Source organism: Pocillopora damicornis, chromosome 9 (assembly GCF_964200805.1).
Source record: "Pocillopora damicornis chromosome 9, jaPocDami1.2, whole genome shotgun sequence".
Classification (NCBI taxonomy): domain Eukaryota; kingdom Metazoa; phylum Cnidaria; class Anthozoa; order Scleractinia; family Pocilloporidae; genus Pocillopora; species Pocillopora damicornis.
This window is the reverse complement of record NC_142678.1, coordinates 14,242,690-14,260,777: the sequence shown is the minus strand read 5'-3', so window position 1 is coordinate 14,260,777 and position 18,088 is coordinate 14,242,690. Positions and strand designations below refer to the sequence as shown.

The 18,088-nt window shown below is 39.3% G+C and overlaps 1 protein-coding gene and 1 long non-coding RNA gene across 3 annotated transcripts; both read right to left on the bottom strand.

The window, feature by feature from the left end:
• Positions 1–924: 924 nt before the first annotated feature.
• Positions 925–7,643, bottom strand: LOC149040314 (uncharacterized). Of its 2 annotated transcripts, XM_089182114.1 has the most exons (4): positions 7,404–7,643; positions 6,931–6,985; positions 2,205–2,567; positions 925–1,892 (listed from the first exon to the last, which is right to left on the bottom strand). In XM_089182114.1, the coding sequence occupies exons 1-4, from the start codon at positions 7,415–7,417 to the stop codon at positions 1,527–1,529; spliced, it is 798 nt and encodes a 265-aa protein (XP_089038240.1). In that variant the 5' UTR covers positions 7,418–7,643; the 3' UTR covers positions 925–1,526. The 2 variants fall into 2 exon arrangements, with proteins under 2 accessions (XP_089038240.1, XP_089038241.1); XM_089182115.1 differs by lacking the exons at positions 6,931–6,985; positions 7,404–7,643 and adding an exon at positions 5,618–5,747.
• A 98-nt stretch (positions 7,644–7,741) lies between these two features.
• Positions 7,742–17,617, bottom strand: LOC149040313 (uncharacterized). The gene is made up of 4 exons (XR_016179687.1): positions 17,550–17,617; positions 10,506–10,578; positions 9,966–10,007; positions 7,742–7,876 (listed from the first exon to the last, which is right to left on the bottom strand). It is a non-coding gene; the product is annotated as an uncharacterized LOC149040313 (long non-coding RNA).
• Between the last annotated feature and the right edge of the window lie 471 nt (positions 17,618–18,088).

Genomic DNA, 18,088 nt, shown 5'->3' with positions numbered 1-18,088 from the left:
GTCCGACCTGCAAGTGTAATTGATATATTTTAATACCCAGGATGAAAGTTTCGCTAAAGGATGAGAAGGTTGAATTAAAAACCCGCTAATTTGGAGTTAACATTCAAATGTTACTGAAAGGGTTTGATGTTTATAAATAAACGTTAAACCACAGGCAGCCCAAGCTCCAGCTGTGAAATGATCATCTTACGAAATAACAGTCATGGCGAAATTATAAGTTTGTATGGGAATATTTACGACCGCTCTAAGGAATAAAAAAATAAGTCAAATTCTCACAAAAAATACTTCACCTTACTTCCACAGTGCGTTGCATGTTATCTGACCGCATTCTAAGTCGAAGGAAACCCATTTTGGCGAATCATTTTTTTCCATGTTTTCTATATATATAAGAAAAACTCTTATAATTTCGCCATGACTCTTATTTTGTAAGATGATCATCTCACAGCTGGAGCTTGGGCCGCCTTTGGTTAAACCTGATTAATTGAAAGTTTTAACTGACTATTTGAGTTGGAGCGCATAATTAAATGTTCTAATTGGATTTCAAAAGGCTTTTATGGATGTTTGAATCACAAGTTGAAAGTCTACAGTTAATATTGCAAAGTACAGGTTAATGTTTGTATCTTCGAATAAAAATTGATCAATTGAACTTTGGTGGTGTTGGAACGCCACAGCTTTTTTAATGGTTTCTTTAAAAGTAGCGCACGTGGGACAATTTTTCCGGAAGGCACTCTATTTTGTTGACAGTAACCCTTAGATAAAGGACATAATTCAATAATATATGCGAGCTTGATTGCAACTGAGATGGCGAGTGGCCTCCCTGACATAAAAACATACTGATATAATTTCATGTTAATTTTCCTTTAAGAACCCTATGCAGAAGTAAGTTGTCGAGGTTAAATCACCACAAATTAAACGTGACAATCATTTTAAAACCCCAAAGAGAAGAGCTTTATTGTTATTATATTCCTAGGTAAAAGGTTGAACACTGTTACAGCGTTGAAGCTGCGCTTGAAGACAAGATCAGATGCAATTATGACCAAAGAATGACCTGGAAATCCCTACGTTAGTCTCGTTATAGGATAAACACGTTAAAAACAGGGAGGGGAGTTGTTTACTGCCAAATAAGTCAAAAAAAAGCTCTTCAAAAAAAACCCAACACCGAAACATTTAGTAGCAAGGAGCACATATAACAAAAGACCACAAAGTAGCATCACTTACTCAGGCAGTTCCATACTCTACACTGAGGAACGGGGTCGTTACAGCCCGGCTGAATGAGCGGGAGCTCTCCATAGATAATTTGATACCTATCTCATCATCTCATCTTATACCGAGGCTTCTCACTCAATCAATAAAGATCCCAACACCACAACCTATATCTAATAGTTAAAATATCGGGAGGAAACTGACTGACTTAAAAACCTACTCTTAAACATGACAACGACATGAAATTAAAATTCGTTTCTGAAAAAAACTACTTAAATGCTAGTTGCCTCAGTCAGATCCTTCTTCTTCCACTCTGAGGAAGCCTAATTGTATTTTGGCATGATGCGCTTTCCATGTGCATCACGGGCAAAGATTGGGCAGGTACCTGGAGGGAAGGGCCAAGCTCCAGCCTCCTTCTCAGCCTCCTTGGAGATCTCATGAACCCTCTTCACCAACTTCTCGAATGCAGCTCGACCCTTAGGAGTGCCAATCGTATCTCGCATTTCGGCCAGTTTTCCCACGTACTCACCCATGGTTGTCAGGTTCTTGAAAGGACATCCGTGTTTGAAACCAGGGCAGTTTCCGGTAATTCCTTTCATTTCATCAGCAAGACCTTTATACGGGCACACACCTTTGCCAAAAACTGGGCACTTCTTGACGATCTCTTCAACCGTCAAAGAATATGGATACTGCAGGTTAAAGGGAAGATAGAGTTGAACTAGAAACAAGAATATTCACTGGGAAACGGTACACAACAGCTCAACTAAATCAGCCGTAAGCTAATCATAATTTTCTTCATTTCAGGCAATAGATTCTGTAGAACGATTCATGTTTCGAGATTTGCTCTGAAAGTGGGAAAAACATTACACAGTGACAATTGTTTGGCATTGCCTACAAAAACTAGGGAAAGAAAAGAAATTCCTGCATCTAAGCTATACGTTAGAAAGCTCTTTTTCGATGGTTTCTATCAATAGTTTCATGCTGAAACCGAAATTACCTACCACAGTGTATGCAGGTTTCAAAATCTCCATTCCTGCAGTGTCTTTGGCAAATGGGCAGCCACCCTTGAAGAAGCTTGGAGGGGAGACAGTTCCGTACTCTATGTTTTTTACCTTACTAAGAAAGACGACATCCTTCAAAAACTCGATCCATTGAGCTTCGTCTTTGGACTGGTCACGCATCTGACCCATCATGTCTTGAAGCTCACCCACGGTCTTGCATTGTTTGAAAGGGCAACCATTGTTGAAAGGAGGACATTTGTCACAGATGCCTTTCTTTTCTTGGGAAAGCTTGGCATATGGGCAGCCACCACCGAGAAATGCTGGACAGTTCTTCAATATGTAATCAACGGTGACGTCTGACCTCTAAAAGGTTGAAATAAAAACGGAAAATCTAAGGCTCAACGAGGCGATTCCTTATTTATGACAGCCGGAATCCAAAACATTCACCATTTGCCGTCATACATTTAGCACATCATAGCTGTTAGAGCAATATATTTGTGGGGTTAGCGAGAAAACGATTGACCCAAAACATTTACAAAATCATGCTTACAAAGCGACCGAGAACTTATAAATACGTTGTGTCTATGTTACGTAAGAGCGATAGATTACATAACAATTGTTCCTTCTGGGCTTATGACTGAGCAAGACGAAAGACGAAACTGGCGACAAATCAAGATATTGTTTGTGTAGGTAATCACATGATTTCGAGTAATAATTTGGAATAAATAAGCAGGAGTAAATTTATTCAAACCGTGCATTCGGTCAAAACAACCGCGTACGATCAAAACAATAATATGCAATGATATCTTCACATCTTTAAGGCGCAAAAAAGTTCAAAGTCCGGCTAAACAGTTCAAGGAATTGTTCAGTCTGTGTCCGAATCACTTTCGATGAAATGGAATCGTCGTTTCCGAGGTTTAACCATGTTTGTTTTAATTTCGGCGTTGGATCGCTCGAGCAAAGTGTTAAGCTGGGTCGGCTCGTAATTTTCGATTTCCTTGGCAATTCCCTTCTCTAAACACCACTTTTTCCAAACCGACAACCAAAACGGAATAATTTAGGTTTTCCTCATTTTGCACTCCATCAGTTGATATAAAATTTGATTCATTAACAGGGAGAAGACATTCCTTTCATAAACTTAGCTTTTTTTCGCTTTTGTTAGTCGTCCCAAGAACTCATTCTAAATGTGATTACTGCTTTTTTTCTATCCTACCAAAACCATGCAATGGACGACAGTAATAATAACATCATCATTCGTCAGTCTCTTTTAGGATACTTAGCATCAGAGGCGAAATACACTGGTAATATTTCCTCAGGATAAAAGAGTTTCAAAAATGCAGTGTTTAGGGAGAGTCACAGGACCGAGTCACTTACTAGCTTAGACGACGCCATATAGAGCTCGCAGGAAGACTTTCTTGTAAAAAGACTTCAAAGTCTCGTAAGCTGTAGTAGTTCACACTGTTACTGACTAGCTCAACTGATTTTGCTGGGGTTGGGTGTATCAATTCAAAAGCAAAATGGAGGCAAATAACAATGGATGATTGACGCATCAAAACAGGTTATTCTCGATCAAACAGGTTTTCCAGCACAGGGTGCAATGCATCATTCAGTTCAAAAAACGTGATAATACCTCACCAACACCTGCAAATTTGTTATCAAAGTTTCTTATAATTTGTATCAATAAAAGGACCGTCCAAATCTTTCCAAAAAACTCTCTTTTTGACAAATCAAATAACTGACTCACCATAAGAATAGATATATATTTGTCGATCATTATAAAAGGCACCACCAGCTTATCGATGTAATTCAAACAGAACTTTTCAATGCGCCTGCACCAGTTTTAACAAGTGTTCAAATCCAGTCTTTCCCCAGAAATGGATTCAGCTTTGCCGTTACGAGCTGGGGCTTAAAAAAAGTTTGGGTAGGACATTTTGATAGACCTTTGAACTGTACAAGAAATAAGCTGCCTTTTCCGCATCACCTGATCTCGCATTCCTGATTTTCGCATCAATTTTTTCCCTAAACCGCGAAAGGCGCGAAATTTGGCAGTTGCGAAGATTTTAAATTCGAAGTTAACTGCATAACCGTGTAGGAAACGAAATACCACAAAGGCTGTTTCTATATGTGGCATTTAGACACCAAAGAAACAGTGTGCCATCGTCCCTCGATAATGATGATGTTAGAAACGACGAAACATTTGACGTAATTGGCTAAGATATATTGCTGATAAAGCTCTCAATGGACGTTTAATTGTTGTGAAGAAAAAAACTGTAGCCATACACAGACAAGCATCGGCGGTCATGTGGTCACAAATTCAAATTCCTTACCTACTCAATCCCATAGAGTCCATAGAGTCCAGTAGCTCAATAATCCTAAGTTTCTTGGTTTTATTGTTTTTTTGTTTTTCGTCTGTCCTTTTTGGTGTAATCACTTCAATATAAACTTCCTTTGGCAAATCCTGCTTTCTACGAAACACGTGTAATGATGCAACCTTGAGTATTTTTGTGAAAGGTTCAAAACAGTAGCTATACGGAGACAAGTATCGGCGGTCATGTGGTCGCAAATTCGCGACAAGTTACGAATCAACAGGCAGTTTATTCATAAAAACGAAAAACTAAAACGATTAACGATAGCAATTTCATCTCATAAATACGTTGTGCCTGTATTACGTAAGAGCGATAGATTGCATAACAATCATGCGATCATAACAGTCATAACAATTCCTTTTGTGCAGATGACTGAGCGAGACGAAAGACGAAACTGGCGACACATCAAGATATTATTTTATGCTATAAAGACAATCTCTTGCCAGATAGAAACTGTGGGCTTGCAACGTTCTATGGCTACAATTTGAACGACTTTATCATTTTTTTTAACCTGAGGCATATCTTACATTCCATTACTGATAGTTCTAATGAAATCAAGATCAAGCACGACACTTAAATCTACTGTTTCTTGAGGCCTTGCGAGAGAACGGACTAGCTTAGGTTTTCCTCATTTTGCACTCCATTAGTTGATATAAAATTTGATTCATTAATAAGGAGAAAACATTGCCCTCATGAACCTAGCTTTTTTCGCTTTTTTTTTAATGGTCCGGAAAGCTCATTCTTAATGTGAGTACTGCTTTTTTTTTTTTCCTAGCCTACGCAAACCATGCAATGGACGACAGTGATAATAACATCATCATTCGTCAGTCTCTTTTAGGATACTTTGCATCAGAGGCGACATGCACTGGTAATATTTCCTCAGGATAAAGGTTTTAAAAAACTGCAATATTCTAATTAGAAAAGACAGTAGTTAGGGAGTGTCACATAGTTTGAACATCAAATGCTATAGTTTTAGCTCCTCAGTAAAAACATTTGAGACAGCATTTAATCGAACCCCTTGGTTAACCTCAGGACTGAGTCACTTACTGGCTTAGATGACGCCATGTAGAGCTCGCAGGAAGACTTTCTTGCAAAAAGAATTCAAAGTCTCGTAAGCTGTGGTAGTTCACACTGTTACTGACTAGCTCAACTGATTATGCTGGGGTTGGGTGTATCAATTCAGAAGCAAGAGCGAGGCATATAACAATGGATGATTGACGTATCAAAACAGGTTATTCTCGACCAAACAGGTTTTCCAACACAGGGTGCAATGCATCATTCAGTTCAAAAAACGTGATAATACCTTACCAATGTTTTTACAACGCATGTAAATTTGTCATCCAAGTTTTTTTATTATTCGTATCAATAGAAGAACCGTCTAAATCTTGGTCGTTTAACAGTCATTTTATGAGCAACCAAATGATTGACTCATCATAAGAATAGATATATATTTGTCGACCATCATAGAAGGCACTACCAGCTCTTTTCTCTAATTCAGAAATAACTTTTCAATACGTTGCGATTCCGCTTTGCCGTTACGAGCTAGGGCTTGAAATAAGTTTGGGTAAGACATGTCATACACCGTTGGTCTGCACGGGAAATAATTTGCCTTTCCTGCATCCTCTGATCTCGCATTCCTGATTTTCGTATCATTTTTTCCCCGAAATCGTGAACTGCGCGAAATCTGTTAGTTGCGAAGATTTTAAATTCGAAGATAATTACATAACTGTGTACGAAACGAAATGCCTCAACGGCTGTTTCCATATGTAGTATTCAGACACCAAAGAAACAGTGTACCATCATACCTCGATAACGATGATGTTAGAAACGACGAAATATGTGACGTAATTGGCTGCGATATATTGCTGATAAAGCTCTCAATGGACGTTTAATTTTTGGGAAAAAAAAAAACTGTAGTCATAGGCAGACAAGCATCGGTGGCCATGTGGTCACAAATTCAAATTCCTTACCTACTCAATCCCATAGAGTCCAGTATCTCAATAATCCTAGGTTTGTTGGTTTGTTTGTTTCTTTTTTCGTCTGTCCTTTTTGGTGTAATCACTTCAATAGAAACTTCCTTTGGCAAATCTTGCTTTCTACGAAACACTTGTAAAGACGCAACTTTGAGTAGATGTTGCACGCGGCTGGAACATAACCACGAATCAACCTTTGAACAACTTTTGCCATTGGCTACGGGAGGCGATGTATGAGGCAAGACGAGGCAAAAACAAAAGCTAGATTATTCCAGCAGGAAAGACCTTTTGTTGTTTTTGTGTTAAACTTATATTCTTGTTACCCTTGCGGCTTATCTGCCAGGTTACGTAACGTCGCAGGCCTGTTTCGAAAACATGATGATTTACCTCAGTGGCTCCATCTGATATAGGATTTGTTCGTTTTGATGACGGTTGATTCAACCTCAGGAATGATTAAACAGGAATTTCCCTTTACAATAGATACATTTTCACGTCGAAGGATAATGAAAAGATATCAAACAGCGGTTTCACACTATCCAGAAAAGCTGAACAACGATTATGTCAGTTATTCCAGATAACATCCCTATATTCCATGAGTGGTTTAATAAGCCTTTTGTTCAAAGATATTAACGCGGATCTTTGAAACATTACAGCATATTTAATCGTTTAGAAGCTTACCAATTGGCGACGGGAAATCTGACTGGCGATGTATGAAGCAAGACAAGGCAAAAACAAAACCTTGATTATGTCAGCACCTTGTGCTATTTTTGTGTTAAACGTATATTCTCGTTACCCTTGCGGCATATGTGTCAAGTTACGTAACGTCGCAGGCCTGTTTCGAAAACATGATGATGACTTACCTCAGTGGCTCCATCTGATATAGGATTTGTTCGTTTTGATGACGGTTGATTCACCCTCAGTAATGTTTGAACAGGAATTTCCCTTTACAATCAATACATTTTTCCGTGGAAGGATAATGTCTTAGAAAAAGTCTTTAAAAAATCGTGCCATCGGCATTTTAAGTTCAGTTAAGTGTTCTTTATCAACTTGGGAATATAAATTTGCATCATTGACACTAGATAACACTGAGCAATACTGTAAGACTAAAGAAGGTTCGAAAACTTGGCATTATTGTTCTCATCACCGACCGCAGCTTGACTCGTACGTCATATCCGTCAATTGTTCTTAAGTCAAAGGGTCACTGCCCAATTGCCTATCGGATGTTGCAATCATGCGTGCTCTAGAGTCTGAATCGGCGTAACAATTCCTTGCCCATGTATGGCTGGGTTTTCAACAGGGCCTGAAGTGAACCACAGATCTGGCTCACGGACAACTGCAAAAAATAAGTTTTACACGACATTGCGGGACCAAATTACCTTAGTGTCGTAGTTAATTTTATTCCATTTCAATTAAAAAAAATTTGTTTTCCTTGACCTTGTTGGACAAAAATAGCATAAGGGGCCGTTGAAATTTGATTTGATTAAACCTCGGAAGTTGCAACAAAGGTTTTATGATGATACAAATTAAACAACTTTCAGATACGCCGACATCACTGAAATCGGCCGGTAGGCACTGTCAACGATTTTGAATCTCAAAAGGAGCTGAACAAATGAACAGAGCATTTAACAAAGCAGTTGCATTTACATTCTTTTTTCTGGTTTCGTATTTAAATCCTCTAGAATTTCGGATGACGCAACAACGGACAAAGGGATCTCTGAAAACCAACAAAATTTGTTACTTGATTGTCTCCGTCGACCAAGATATGACCCTAGGACTGCATTAAATATCCTCGATCTTGTGTGGCCTTTATTACGATACTCAGAGCTAGAGTGGTAAGCCTTGCATATACAGTGTGCCGAACAAAATGGACCAACTCACATGTACTCTCGCGTGTTTGCATTGTTAGGGATTTGAAATAGGGTTAGTTCATAATTCTACATAATCATCATAGTCAAAGAGCTCTTGGAGCCAGCTCATTCATGTTATGGCTTAAGTTTGTATTGATTTCTTGGACTTATTGAATATAGATACAGGTAAACTCGGTTTATGTGAACTTTCAAGACAGCAAAATATTAGTAACCCTTATCTTTCATTATCATTTGCAGTATTGTGAAATATTCCTTGATATCTTTTGTTTTAAACAAAGCGGCCATATTCCCTTACAAAATTGGATACTAGATTTTAGCTATCTTAAAACTAGTTTACTGAACTATGGATCTAAAATCTACCTATTGACTAGCTATTTCCTAACCCGGTCGCTTGTGTAATCACTTAATCCTAATTCCTATCCATTAACAGGTTATTTGGAACCATGCAGATAGCTCTATCTAAATTCTATCTGAAAAATAAAATAACTATTGCAGTAAGTATTTAGGTAGGTATTAGATAGGGTTAAACTAGTGTTTGATGCTCTAATAAGTGAGTTTTCAGCTAGATATATAAAATAGAGATTAGGTAGTTACAGCAACAGTAGTTAGATACAGGACAGAGATGAACTCGAAGTTAGATAACACAGATCAAAATAATAAGAAACTATTCTCGGGTAGATCACAATTAACTAGAATCAAACTAACATTAATCTAAAAATCAGATAGCTGAAAACTAGCCGCGAATCAGGTAGGATTATCAGCAAGTAGAAAGAGAGTATAAAGCTAGGAATGAGATAGTGGAAAAGTAGCAATGAGATAAAACAAACTGTAATATGTAGATAGATGGCCGATGTGGAGCTTGAGCCTTATGTCATGCTGATAAAAGGTAAAACAGCCCTTGGTCTTTGCCTTTTCTTTCTGCTGAGCATGTTGTGACAGCCTCCATGGATACTGTTACTCATGCTGGATTCAGTGTTAATAACAGCTACACTAGGATTCTGGCAACTACAAGTGCCTTCACTTGCTCACAGTGTGCAGCAACTATCTGCAACACAGGACGAAATTGCAAGAATCCGTAAAAGGAAACGTGGCGGAAACATGCCACTCCATCTTTCCGTTATGTTTACGTAAAAGTGGTCCGGTTCCGTTGTATACGCAGCAACGGAAACGCGAGAAAACGTCACGAAACCGGTAACGGAAACACAGGTTATCTGTCGTGTTTCCGGAACAGTTTAACATGTTTCTGCCACGTTTCTGTTTACGGATTCTTGCAATTTCGTCCTGTGCAACTATTGTCGCTTTTTGACTGACAGTTTCCCTCGTTTGAGACCAGGAATTTATATCATTTAAATTTTTTAATGCAGATCACAGGCAAGTTCGATAAAGATTTGACTCAGCTAACAAAGCAATCAATAACATGTGGGTTCATTCTTTGTAACTCTTGGGCCAGATAAACGAGTTTCTAATTAGCCAGGATGACGTGCATGCATAGTGTTAATAATGATCACACTGACTTGAACTTTACTTAAGCTTTGTTTATTCCACTTTACTTACCTTTTGTACTTTTCTTTGTTTTTTTGAGCTTCTTCCCTGGACCTGCATACAGTGAAAGTAAGATAATGTTAAACTTTGAGCAACATTTGGTCTTGCCATCTTTTTTTTATACCGCTGGCAAGTAATAGAAACTAAGGTATCTGACTATCCTATCTTTGAAACAGTATTGATGTAATGAAACATTTTCAGAAACCTGATGGCTTAACAAAGAATAAAATGTTCCGACTTTTAATTTACTTCCAAATAGAAACTTGAATTTCCATGAAATAATATGCAATTCATTGACACAATGATCTCTGACCTTGAAGAAATAAGTTTTTTTCTGATTTGTCCTTATCAACCCTTATTTGTTAATGTAACATGTTAAATCCTTTCAGGCAAAAGAAAATTTAATACACTCAAAACACACTACAAACTCCTGACCATAAAATAACTAAATTTGTAACACATTCTGTGATGGAGATCAATAAATCAAAGTCAAATGATCCTTACTGCATTAAGTTCCTTATAATAACAGTAAAGGTAACACCAGAGTTATACCTATCATTTTCTTTGTGACTATTCTTTCTCTTTAGCTCAACAATTTGTACATCCTGTTCCTCACCATCAGTTTCTGCAATATTGTACAGAAAAATAATGGATAAAATACCTGTTTATTTATATTTATAAATATACATATATAACTAACTGCAGACAGTACTTTTTTTTTTTTAAAAATAAAAGCCTGGAGACCAGGCAGTTTTATTTCGTCAATGATATCTATTTACAATTCTAATTGATTAAAGTATTCGAATTAAATTATGAGTTATTTAGGTAATTACAGGTCTCAATTAACTAATGATATTTTCTCTTACAGGCGGCACGAACAGCGCACGGGCTATAACAGCCCGGAGTAAGCGCCCACCTGTAAGAGGTAACAAAGTTCTATTTAAAAGTTTTCTATTTACTATTTACAAAGAGATATTTCAGACCATGTGGGGCGCAAACAGCGCGCGGGCCTGTAGCCCGGAGTAAGCACCCCTCATGGGCGAGATTTAACAAATTTTATTATATGCAAAGGTTCAGGGGGGAGCAAGAGAGGGGAAGAAGATGGGCTTACCAGCGTCGACCGAACAAAGTACGTTTTTAAAAGACCAAAAATTCCTTAAGGTATCAGTGTCGTTACTAAGAATTCTGAGTTGGACATCTTTCTTAATTAAGTCTATAATCGCGTTGGGGCTCAAAAGAGAACCTTCGAAGGTAGCTTTATTTCTGGCAAGCCAACACCAATATATGATGGTTGCCTTGAGAAAGTTAGATAAGGATATAGCGGTGGTAGATTTGTCTAGGGAAAAAGGGTAGTAGATAGATGTAGGGGAGATAGAGAAGGGGGAGTCGAGTAGAGCACGGAAAAGGGGGGAGAAGTGGTCCCAGACTTTCACAACTCTGGGACATCCCAAGAAGCAGTGTTCAATAGTTTCCGTTTTTCCGCAGATCGCGCATTTGTCATTATTGATGTATCCCCAAGACTTAAGGAGATATCTTACGCGGATCATTCTATGGATCAATAGCCAAATTAGATCGTTCTTCTTGTTTTCAATTAGCTTTAGGCGAGACTTGCGCCACACCCAGGCCCAACGATTGATGGGGCGGTCCATAGCAGACGCCCAAAAACCGGAGCACCGGGGTGCAACGCAGACGGGGTCAAGCAACAAAAGATATAAATTCTTACCGGTGAGTAAATCAGGTAAGGCACCAGTTTTCTGATGCAAGGTACGGAAATTATCTAGACAAAGGCGGTAGTAATTGGAAGGAAGGAAGGAAGAGGGAGCAGAATTGGTGGGAAAAGAAAAACGGGGATCTAGAATAGTTAGCTTATGTCCTAAAAAATATCGAGCTAGGTAATGCCATTTGGATGTGCCAAAGTCATCTCTTAAACTGGAAAAAACAGAAAGGCGCAGGCTAGCGCACTTAGCTTTAAAATTAACGACGTTGAGGCCCCCGGATGATGGGGGCGCACAACAGCGATCGCGACTAACATTTTCCATTTTTCCTCTCCAGATAAAAGGCCAAATGATCGACTTAAAGCTATCGTGCACCCAACGGGGTGGGGGGATGACTTTAGCAACGTGCCATAAACGGCTTGCGCCTAAAGTATTTACAATTAAGGTCCTACCGATAAAAGACAGGTCTCTTTGTTTCCAAAGATCTAGAACCGAACTTAGTTTGTCTAATTTGGCCCGCCAATTGTCGTCGTCGACATTGACGAGGCCGTTTGAGAAGTAAACACCAAGCACTCTCATTTTAGTGACCCATTTGAGGCCATAGGGAGATTCAATTCTAGTTCGCCATTTTCCTAACCACATTGCTTCAGATTTGGACGTGTTCAGTTTAGCGCCAGATCCTTGTTCAAATTTTGATACGACTCGGAGAAGTGAAGAAAGAGATCTTTCGGATTTTAAGATGCAAGTAGCATCGTCAGCGTACTGGGATATTTTATATTGAAGGCCCCCTGCTCCGGGGAGCAGGAAACCTTCAATATCTTTACAATTACGGATTTGCGTTGATAATACTTCTGAAACTAGCACATAAAGGAGAGGAGATAATGGGCATCCTTGTCTCACCCCTCTTCTTAAGTGGACAGGGGGGGACAGGGAGCCATTAACAATGATTCTAGAGAAGGCTTTAGAATAAAATAGTTCGACCCACCCACAAAAGGAGGGGCCGAAACCAAATTTACGCAATACTCTCATCATGAATTCGTGGTCAACTCGGTCAAAAGCTTTTTCTTGATCTAAGGAAATGAGAATACCCGGTTCATTAGTTTTGTCAATCATGTCGAGGGCATCACGAAGTAAGGCCAAATTTGAGAAGATAGTGCGGCCGACCACGCCGCACGTTTGGTCTGAATGCACGATGGAGTTCATGACTTTTTTCAATCGTTCAGTGATGATTTTAGATGCTAACTTGTAGTCAGTGTTTAACAAGGAAATTGGGCGCCAATTTTTTGCGAGGCGTCGATCATCTTTTTTGTGGATGAGTCGTAGGAGGCCCTCGTACTGGCTATCCGCGAGGGAGCCAGCAAGAAAGGCCTCGTTCAAAACAGAAAGGAGAGATTCGCTCAAATCGTTCCAAAAACACGAGTAAAATTCTGTTGGGAGACCATCAGAACCGGGTGACTTGCCGGTCTGAAGGCCTTCCAATGCAGTAAGTAATTCTTTATTAGAAAAAGGGCCTTCACATAGATTGCGCTCATAATCAGTCAGTGAAAATTCGAGGCCGTCAATTATTTCAGTTTGAATTCGCATATCAAGAGGATCTTGGGTGAATAAATTCTTGTAGAAATTGGTTAAAATTCTTTCAAGATCATTTTGAGAATTTCTGAGAACACCGTTCTCGTCAAAAAAAGATTCAAAACTATTCATGTCAGCTCGTTTTTTCTCCAGACGGAAGAAATAGCGTGTTGGTTTCTCACCTTCTTCGAACCATTGTGCTCGGGAGCGGACTTTAGCTCCTTCGGCTTCTTTCGAGATCAGAGAGGACGATTGGCTTTCCAAATCGCTAATTACACCTGGGTTATTTAAGCGATTAGAATGTAAAGCGTTTTTAGCATGGGTTAATTGCTTAGTAATTAGGATTCTTGTGGCATTTGCTGTTCTCTGTTTACGGATACAGTACGAAATACTTGTTTTGCGGATTTCAATTTTTAGAGCATCCCACCATTCGCGGAGGGAGGCGAATTCGGGGATTTTAAGCTTAAAGTTGTTAATCGATTTTGACATAATGTTTTTAAATTCTACATCTGAGAGTAAAGAGCTGTTGAACTTCCAAATTCCAGGACCGTGATTAGAGGGGTTAGTCGTTAGTTCAATTTTTACAAAGTCATGATCGGATAGGTCGTATACGCATGGAAGAATATTACATTTCGTTACTAGGGTTAAGCCTTTAGCGACGAGAAAGCGGTCAATTCTAGATGCCTGGGTATGGTCTTTATTAGACCAGGTGAAAGTTACTTTGCGCGGGTTGTTTTTGCGCCAAATGTCTGTAAGTGAGAAGTCAGCACAAAGGGATCGGAGAAGTTTTTGATCAGACAATAGGATGGCGGAACAATTTAATTTATCTAGGACATTGTCCACACAATTAAAGTCTCCCCCGATCACTAGGTCCCCTTGGGGGAGAAAGTAATTGTGCAGACAAGAGAAAAAACTTTTACGATCCGAAATAGTATTGGGAGAGTAAATGTTTACTAAATTTAGTTTAGAATTATAGTAGTCAATGAGTAAGCTCAATATTCTTCCTTCGGAATCGGTCAAAAAACGGATAATTTTGCCTGGAAAGTTTAGAGAAAAGAGGATGGCAACACCGGCAGACCTGCCAGTCCCGAAGGACCACAGACATTTGCCGCGCCAGAGTATTTCGAATTCCTCCGCTTGTTTTTTGCATGAGACATGTGTTTCTTGTAAAAGGATTATGTCACAGTTTGAATAATTTAATTCTTGAATAATTTTCCGACTTTTACTGGAGGACCCGAGTCCTCGCACATTTAGAGAAATTATTTTAAGCTTACTCATTGAATATAAATAAAAAATTAATATCTGTACCGCCTTCTCCTAGGTTTAACTCTCTCCCATCCATCATCATCAGTTTCGGAGCCAGAGTAGTCACGGCGGGAAGATCTATCGCGGCCATCGCGGCCGCGATAATAATCTCGATCGCTTCTATCTCTCTCTCTTCTGTCGTCTCTCCGGTCATCTCTTCGTTCTTCTCGATCGTCCCTCCCTCGCTCGTCTCTTCGTTCTCTTGGTCGTTCTCTTCTACCTTCGTCGCGTTGTTGTTCTCGTTGTTTCTCTTGATCTTGTTGTTTCTGTTGTTCTTGCTGTTCCTGCTTTTCTAGTAATTTCTGTTGTTCTTCTTGTTGTCGCTGTTGTTCTCTCTGTTGTTGTAGTTTTTTCTGCCTTTCTTCTCTTTCCTTGGCGCGCTGGGCTCGCTCTTGTTTCTTTTCCTTTTCAGTTTTAGGTGGCGTTGGCTCACTATCGACGTTCGCGCTGAAGAGCAGGAAGGGGCATTGAGGCATGGAATGGTTGTCCGCTAAACAAACGGAACATCTTGGCGAGTCTTTACATTCTTGAGCTCGATGCCCAGGGCATTCACAATTAAAACAACGGACTGCAGAGCAGTCTTTGGCCATGTGGTCAGTAGCTCCACAATTCCGGCAGGCTTTTGGCTGATTTGGGTACCATATTTTGATAGGTTCACCAGCTATGTTGATGTTGGCAGGGATAGTTCGATGTAGCGCCATTCGAGCCGTTCTTACTCCATTCTCGATATGTTGTGCAATTTTGTCGCGCCGAAATGAAAGGACACGACCGTAGTGGCTGAGTCGGCCAATCACGGCAGTGTCGGGTAGTTCAGCGGGGGCTTCATGGATCTTGACGAGGACCAAACGATTTTCGCAGTCGCCCAGGAACACTTTGAGACCGGCAATCACGACAAAAGGTGTTTCAAGAGCGGCTTCTTTAGCTGCACGGCTCTTAAAAGTCACGACCCAAGATCTATTGGACGCCTTTCTCTGGATTCCGGTGATAGCGTCAATATCGATTTCTGCCGCGTTATTTGCTTCGAGAATTATTTGCGGTTGTATCAACGCTAAAATAAATAGAGCGATCCTTCGTGATTCTACTTTGACTAGGAGCATTCAAAAAAGGCACGGCCTGAAATTTCACACCCTTATTTTCCAGATTTTTTAGTACCTCAGGGATTTCGATTTCCACGTCTGCGCCCCAGGACTGTGAACCTTCTACCACGCTTGCGTCTACGACGTCTCCTGGATTCGCTGTCGAGTTATCTGTAGTAAACTGGCTGATATTTTCACTTTCCTGGCTGTCCATGTTGACCAATTGCTGCAAAAGCAAGGAAAATAAACTTTTCATAAGCCTTTTAACCTTACCCAAGAGGCCGAGAAGCTTTCAGTACTTTTTCGGCCTTCTGGGCCGAATCAGTGCAGTGCTGATGCTAGGATGGAGGTAAGACCATATAGCCACCCCAAGTGATCTCACATATGTGGGATCATCTAAGCCATGCCAGAGTGCTCAAACTAGAAAAACTAGTGAGTATGCATAATGCTAGCAGCAATGCCTCATCCTAGTAGAGTGCTCAATTTGGACATGAAAGCAAAGCTTTGTATGCCAAAGAGCTATATATATATATATATATATATATATATATATATATATAGTCAAGCCTTGAGGTTGAGGCGAATATGCTCTTCAACAGATACATTGAAGAAACGAATCCTGGAATATTCGGATTTCTTTGTAGCGTGTGGTTATGCACAACGCAAAGTTCTCCACGAAATGCAGAAAGTGCTAACATTGACTCAAGAGGAATGTTTACAGACCAAAGAACGTGAACCAACAGATCGAATTCCTCTGGTTACTACATTCAACCCCCATACCACATTTATTGCAGAAATTGCTAAACGAAATTGGAACTTTCTCAAATCAAAAGAAAGATTATCATTCATCTTCAACAAGCCACCTTTAGTAGCCTACCGACGACCGAAAAGTCTACGAGACAGACTTGTTCGTTCAAGATTTGTAAACGAAACACCTCAGAATTTGATACCAAAGGGATGTAGAGCATGTGAAAGAACGAAGTGTAGTTGGTGTAAAAAGATCAACCAGACCACAACTTTCACCAGTCCCAATAACAACAAGACCTATACCATATTTCATACAGTGGACTGCCAATCGTCATGGATCATTTACATAATCGAGTGCAACATTTGCAAACTTCAATACATTGGCAAAAGCGAAACTGCATTTAACCTACGGTTAAACAATCACAGAAACCATATTAAAAAGGGAGTGAGTAGCTGCGAACTCACGGAACACTTTTTACATAACAAACGAACTCACGACTTCAACAATAATGTTACCATAACCATTATAGAGCAAATCCGAAAAGATCATTTAGAGACTGACAAAAAGAAAGAAGTCCTTAGAGAAAGAGAGATTTTTTGGCAAAGAACATTAAACTCCTTTCAGCCATATGGACTAAACAAAAGAACTGGATAAAGCTTTTACGCGAAAACCTTTATAAAGTTTTAGGTACATAAATTGTTTATAACATACGTTATAAAGGTTTTAAAACTGTTAACCAATTAGAAACACTAATTGTTTACGAGAGATTTGACTCAGCATTTAATTAAGCAACATGCACTGTACTACGTCACACAATTAACCAATTACGACTCTGTAACAATTGCATGTTAAGGCCCCTGAGGAAGGCAAATGCCGAAACGCGTCGGGTCTTGAATAAAGCGTTGAAAACGGAAGCACATTCTCCATAGTGCAAATTATATATATATATATATATATATATATATATATATATATATATATATGCACATATACATAGTTTACATAATATTCTGAATGATGACTTGATTGACACTTAAAGTAAAAGCAATACCTCTAAATGATAAAAAACATGATCACGAAGCTAATTTTTGTAATCGGCCCATGGGCATTGCGGTAGAATAATACTAGCTATAGAACTTAGCCAATCAGAGCACATGCATTTTACAAACTCCTTGATCCTTACCCTTTCGCTTTCTTTTCTTGTTTGGTTTTCTTGTTGGTGTTTTATCCACCTCTTCAACGCATGTTCCTAGATTACCGGTATAACAGTGAATAAACGTTATAAAGACATTGACAGATATCACAGATGGATGTGGCTATGGCAGGAATTTTAAACTCCCATGGGAAGGCATATCGCTAGAAAATTATGTTTCAATGGCAATCTAACTTTTATTTACAAATTAAAACCTAAAAAAACATGAAGGCTCTGCAGTTAATTTAACTTCAATTTACGTCCAGTAGGACCCCGCTTACTCGAACTCGGTTCACTCAAACCCACCAGTAACTCGAACAACTCTGATTTCCCTTAACCCATGTTTTTCAGTCAATTACTATCAGCTAGCTCAAACACTCCCTAACGTGAACCATATTTTGTTCCCCTTACGAGTTTGAACAGGGTCATTCTGTTTATACATGCACCCTCAGATCCTAAGCTGCTGTCTTCTGTTGCAGCCAGTACGTCATGAAATTTGAAGTCTGATCTGAGAGATTTCTTAGTCCTGG

Coding starts and splice junctions, on each gene's coding strand:
- LOC149040314 (XM_089182114.1), bottom strand. Junction 2,568..6,930: donor TATCAGATGGAGCCACTGAG/GTAAATCATCAT, acceptor TCAACCTTTTAG/AGGTCAGACGTCACCGTTGA. Junction 1,893..2,204: donor TGAAACCTGCATACACTGTG/GTAGGTAATTTC, acceptor TTTAACCTGCAG/TATCCATATTCTTTGACGGT.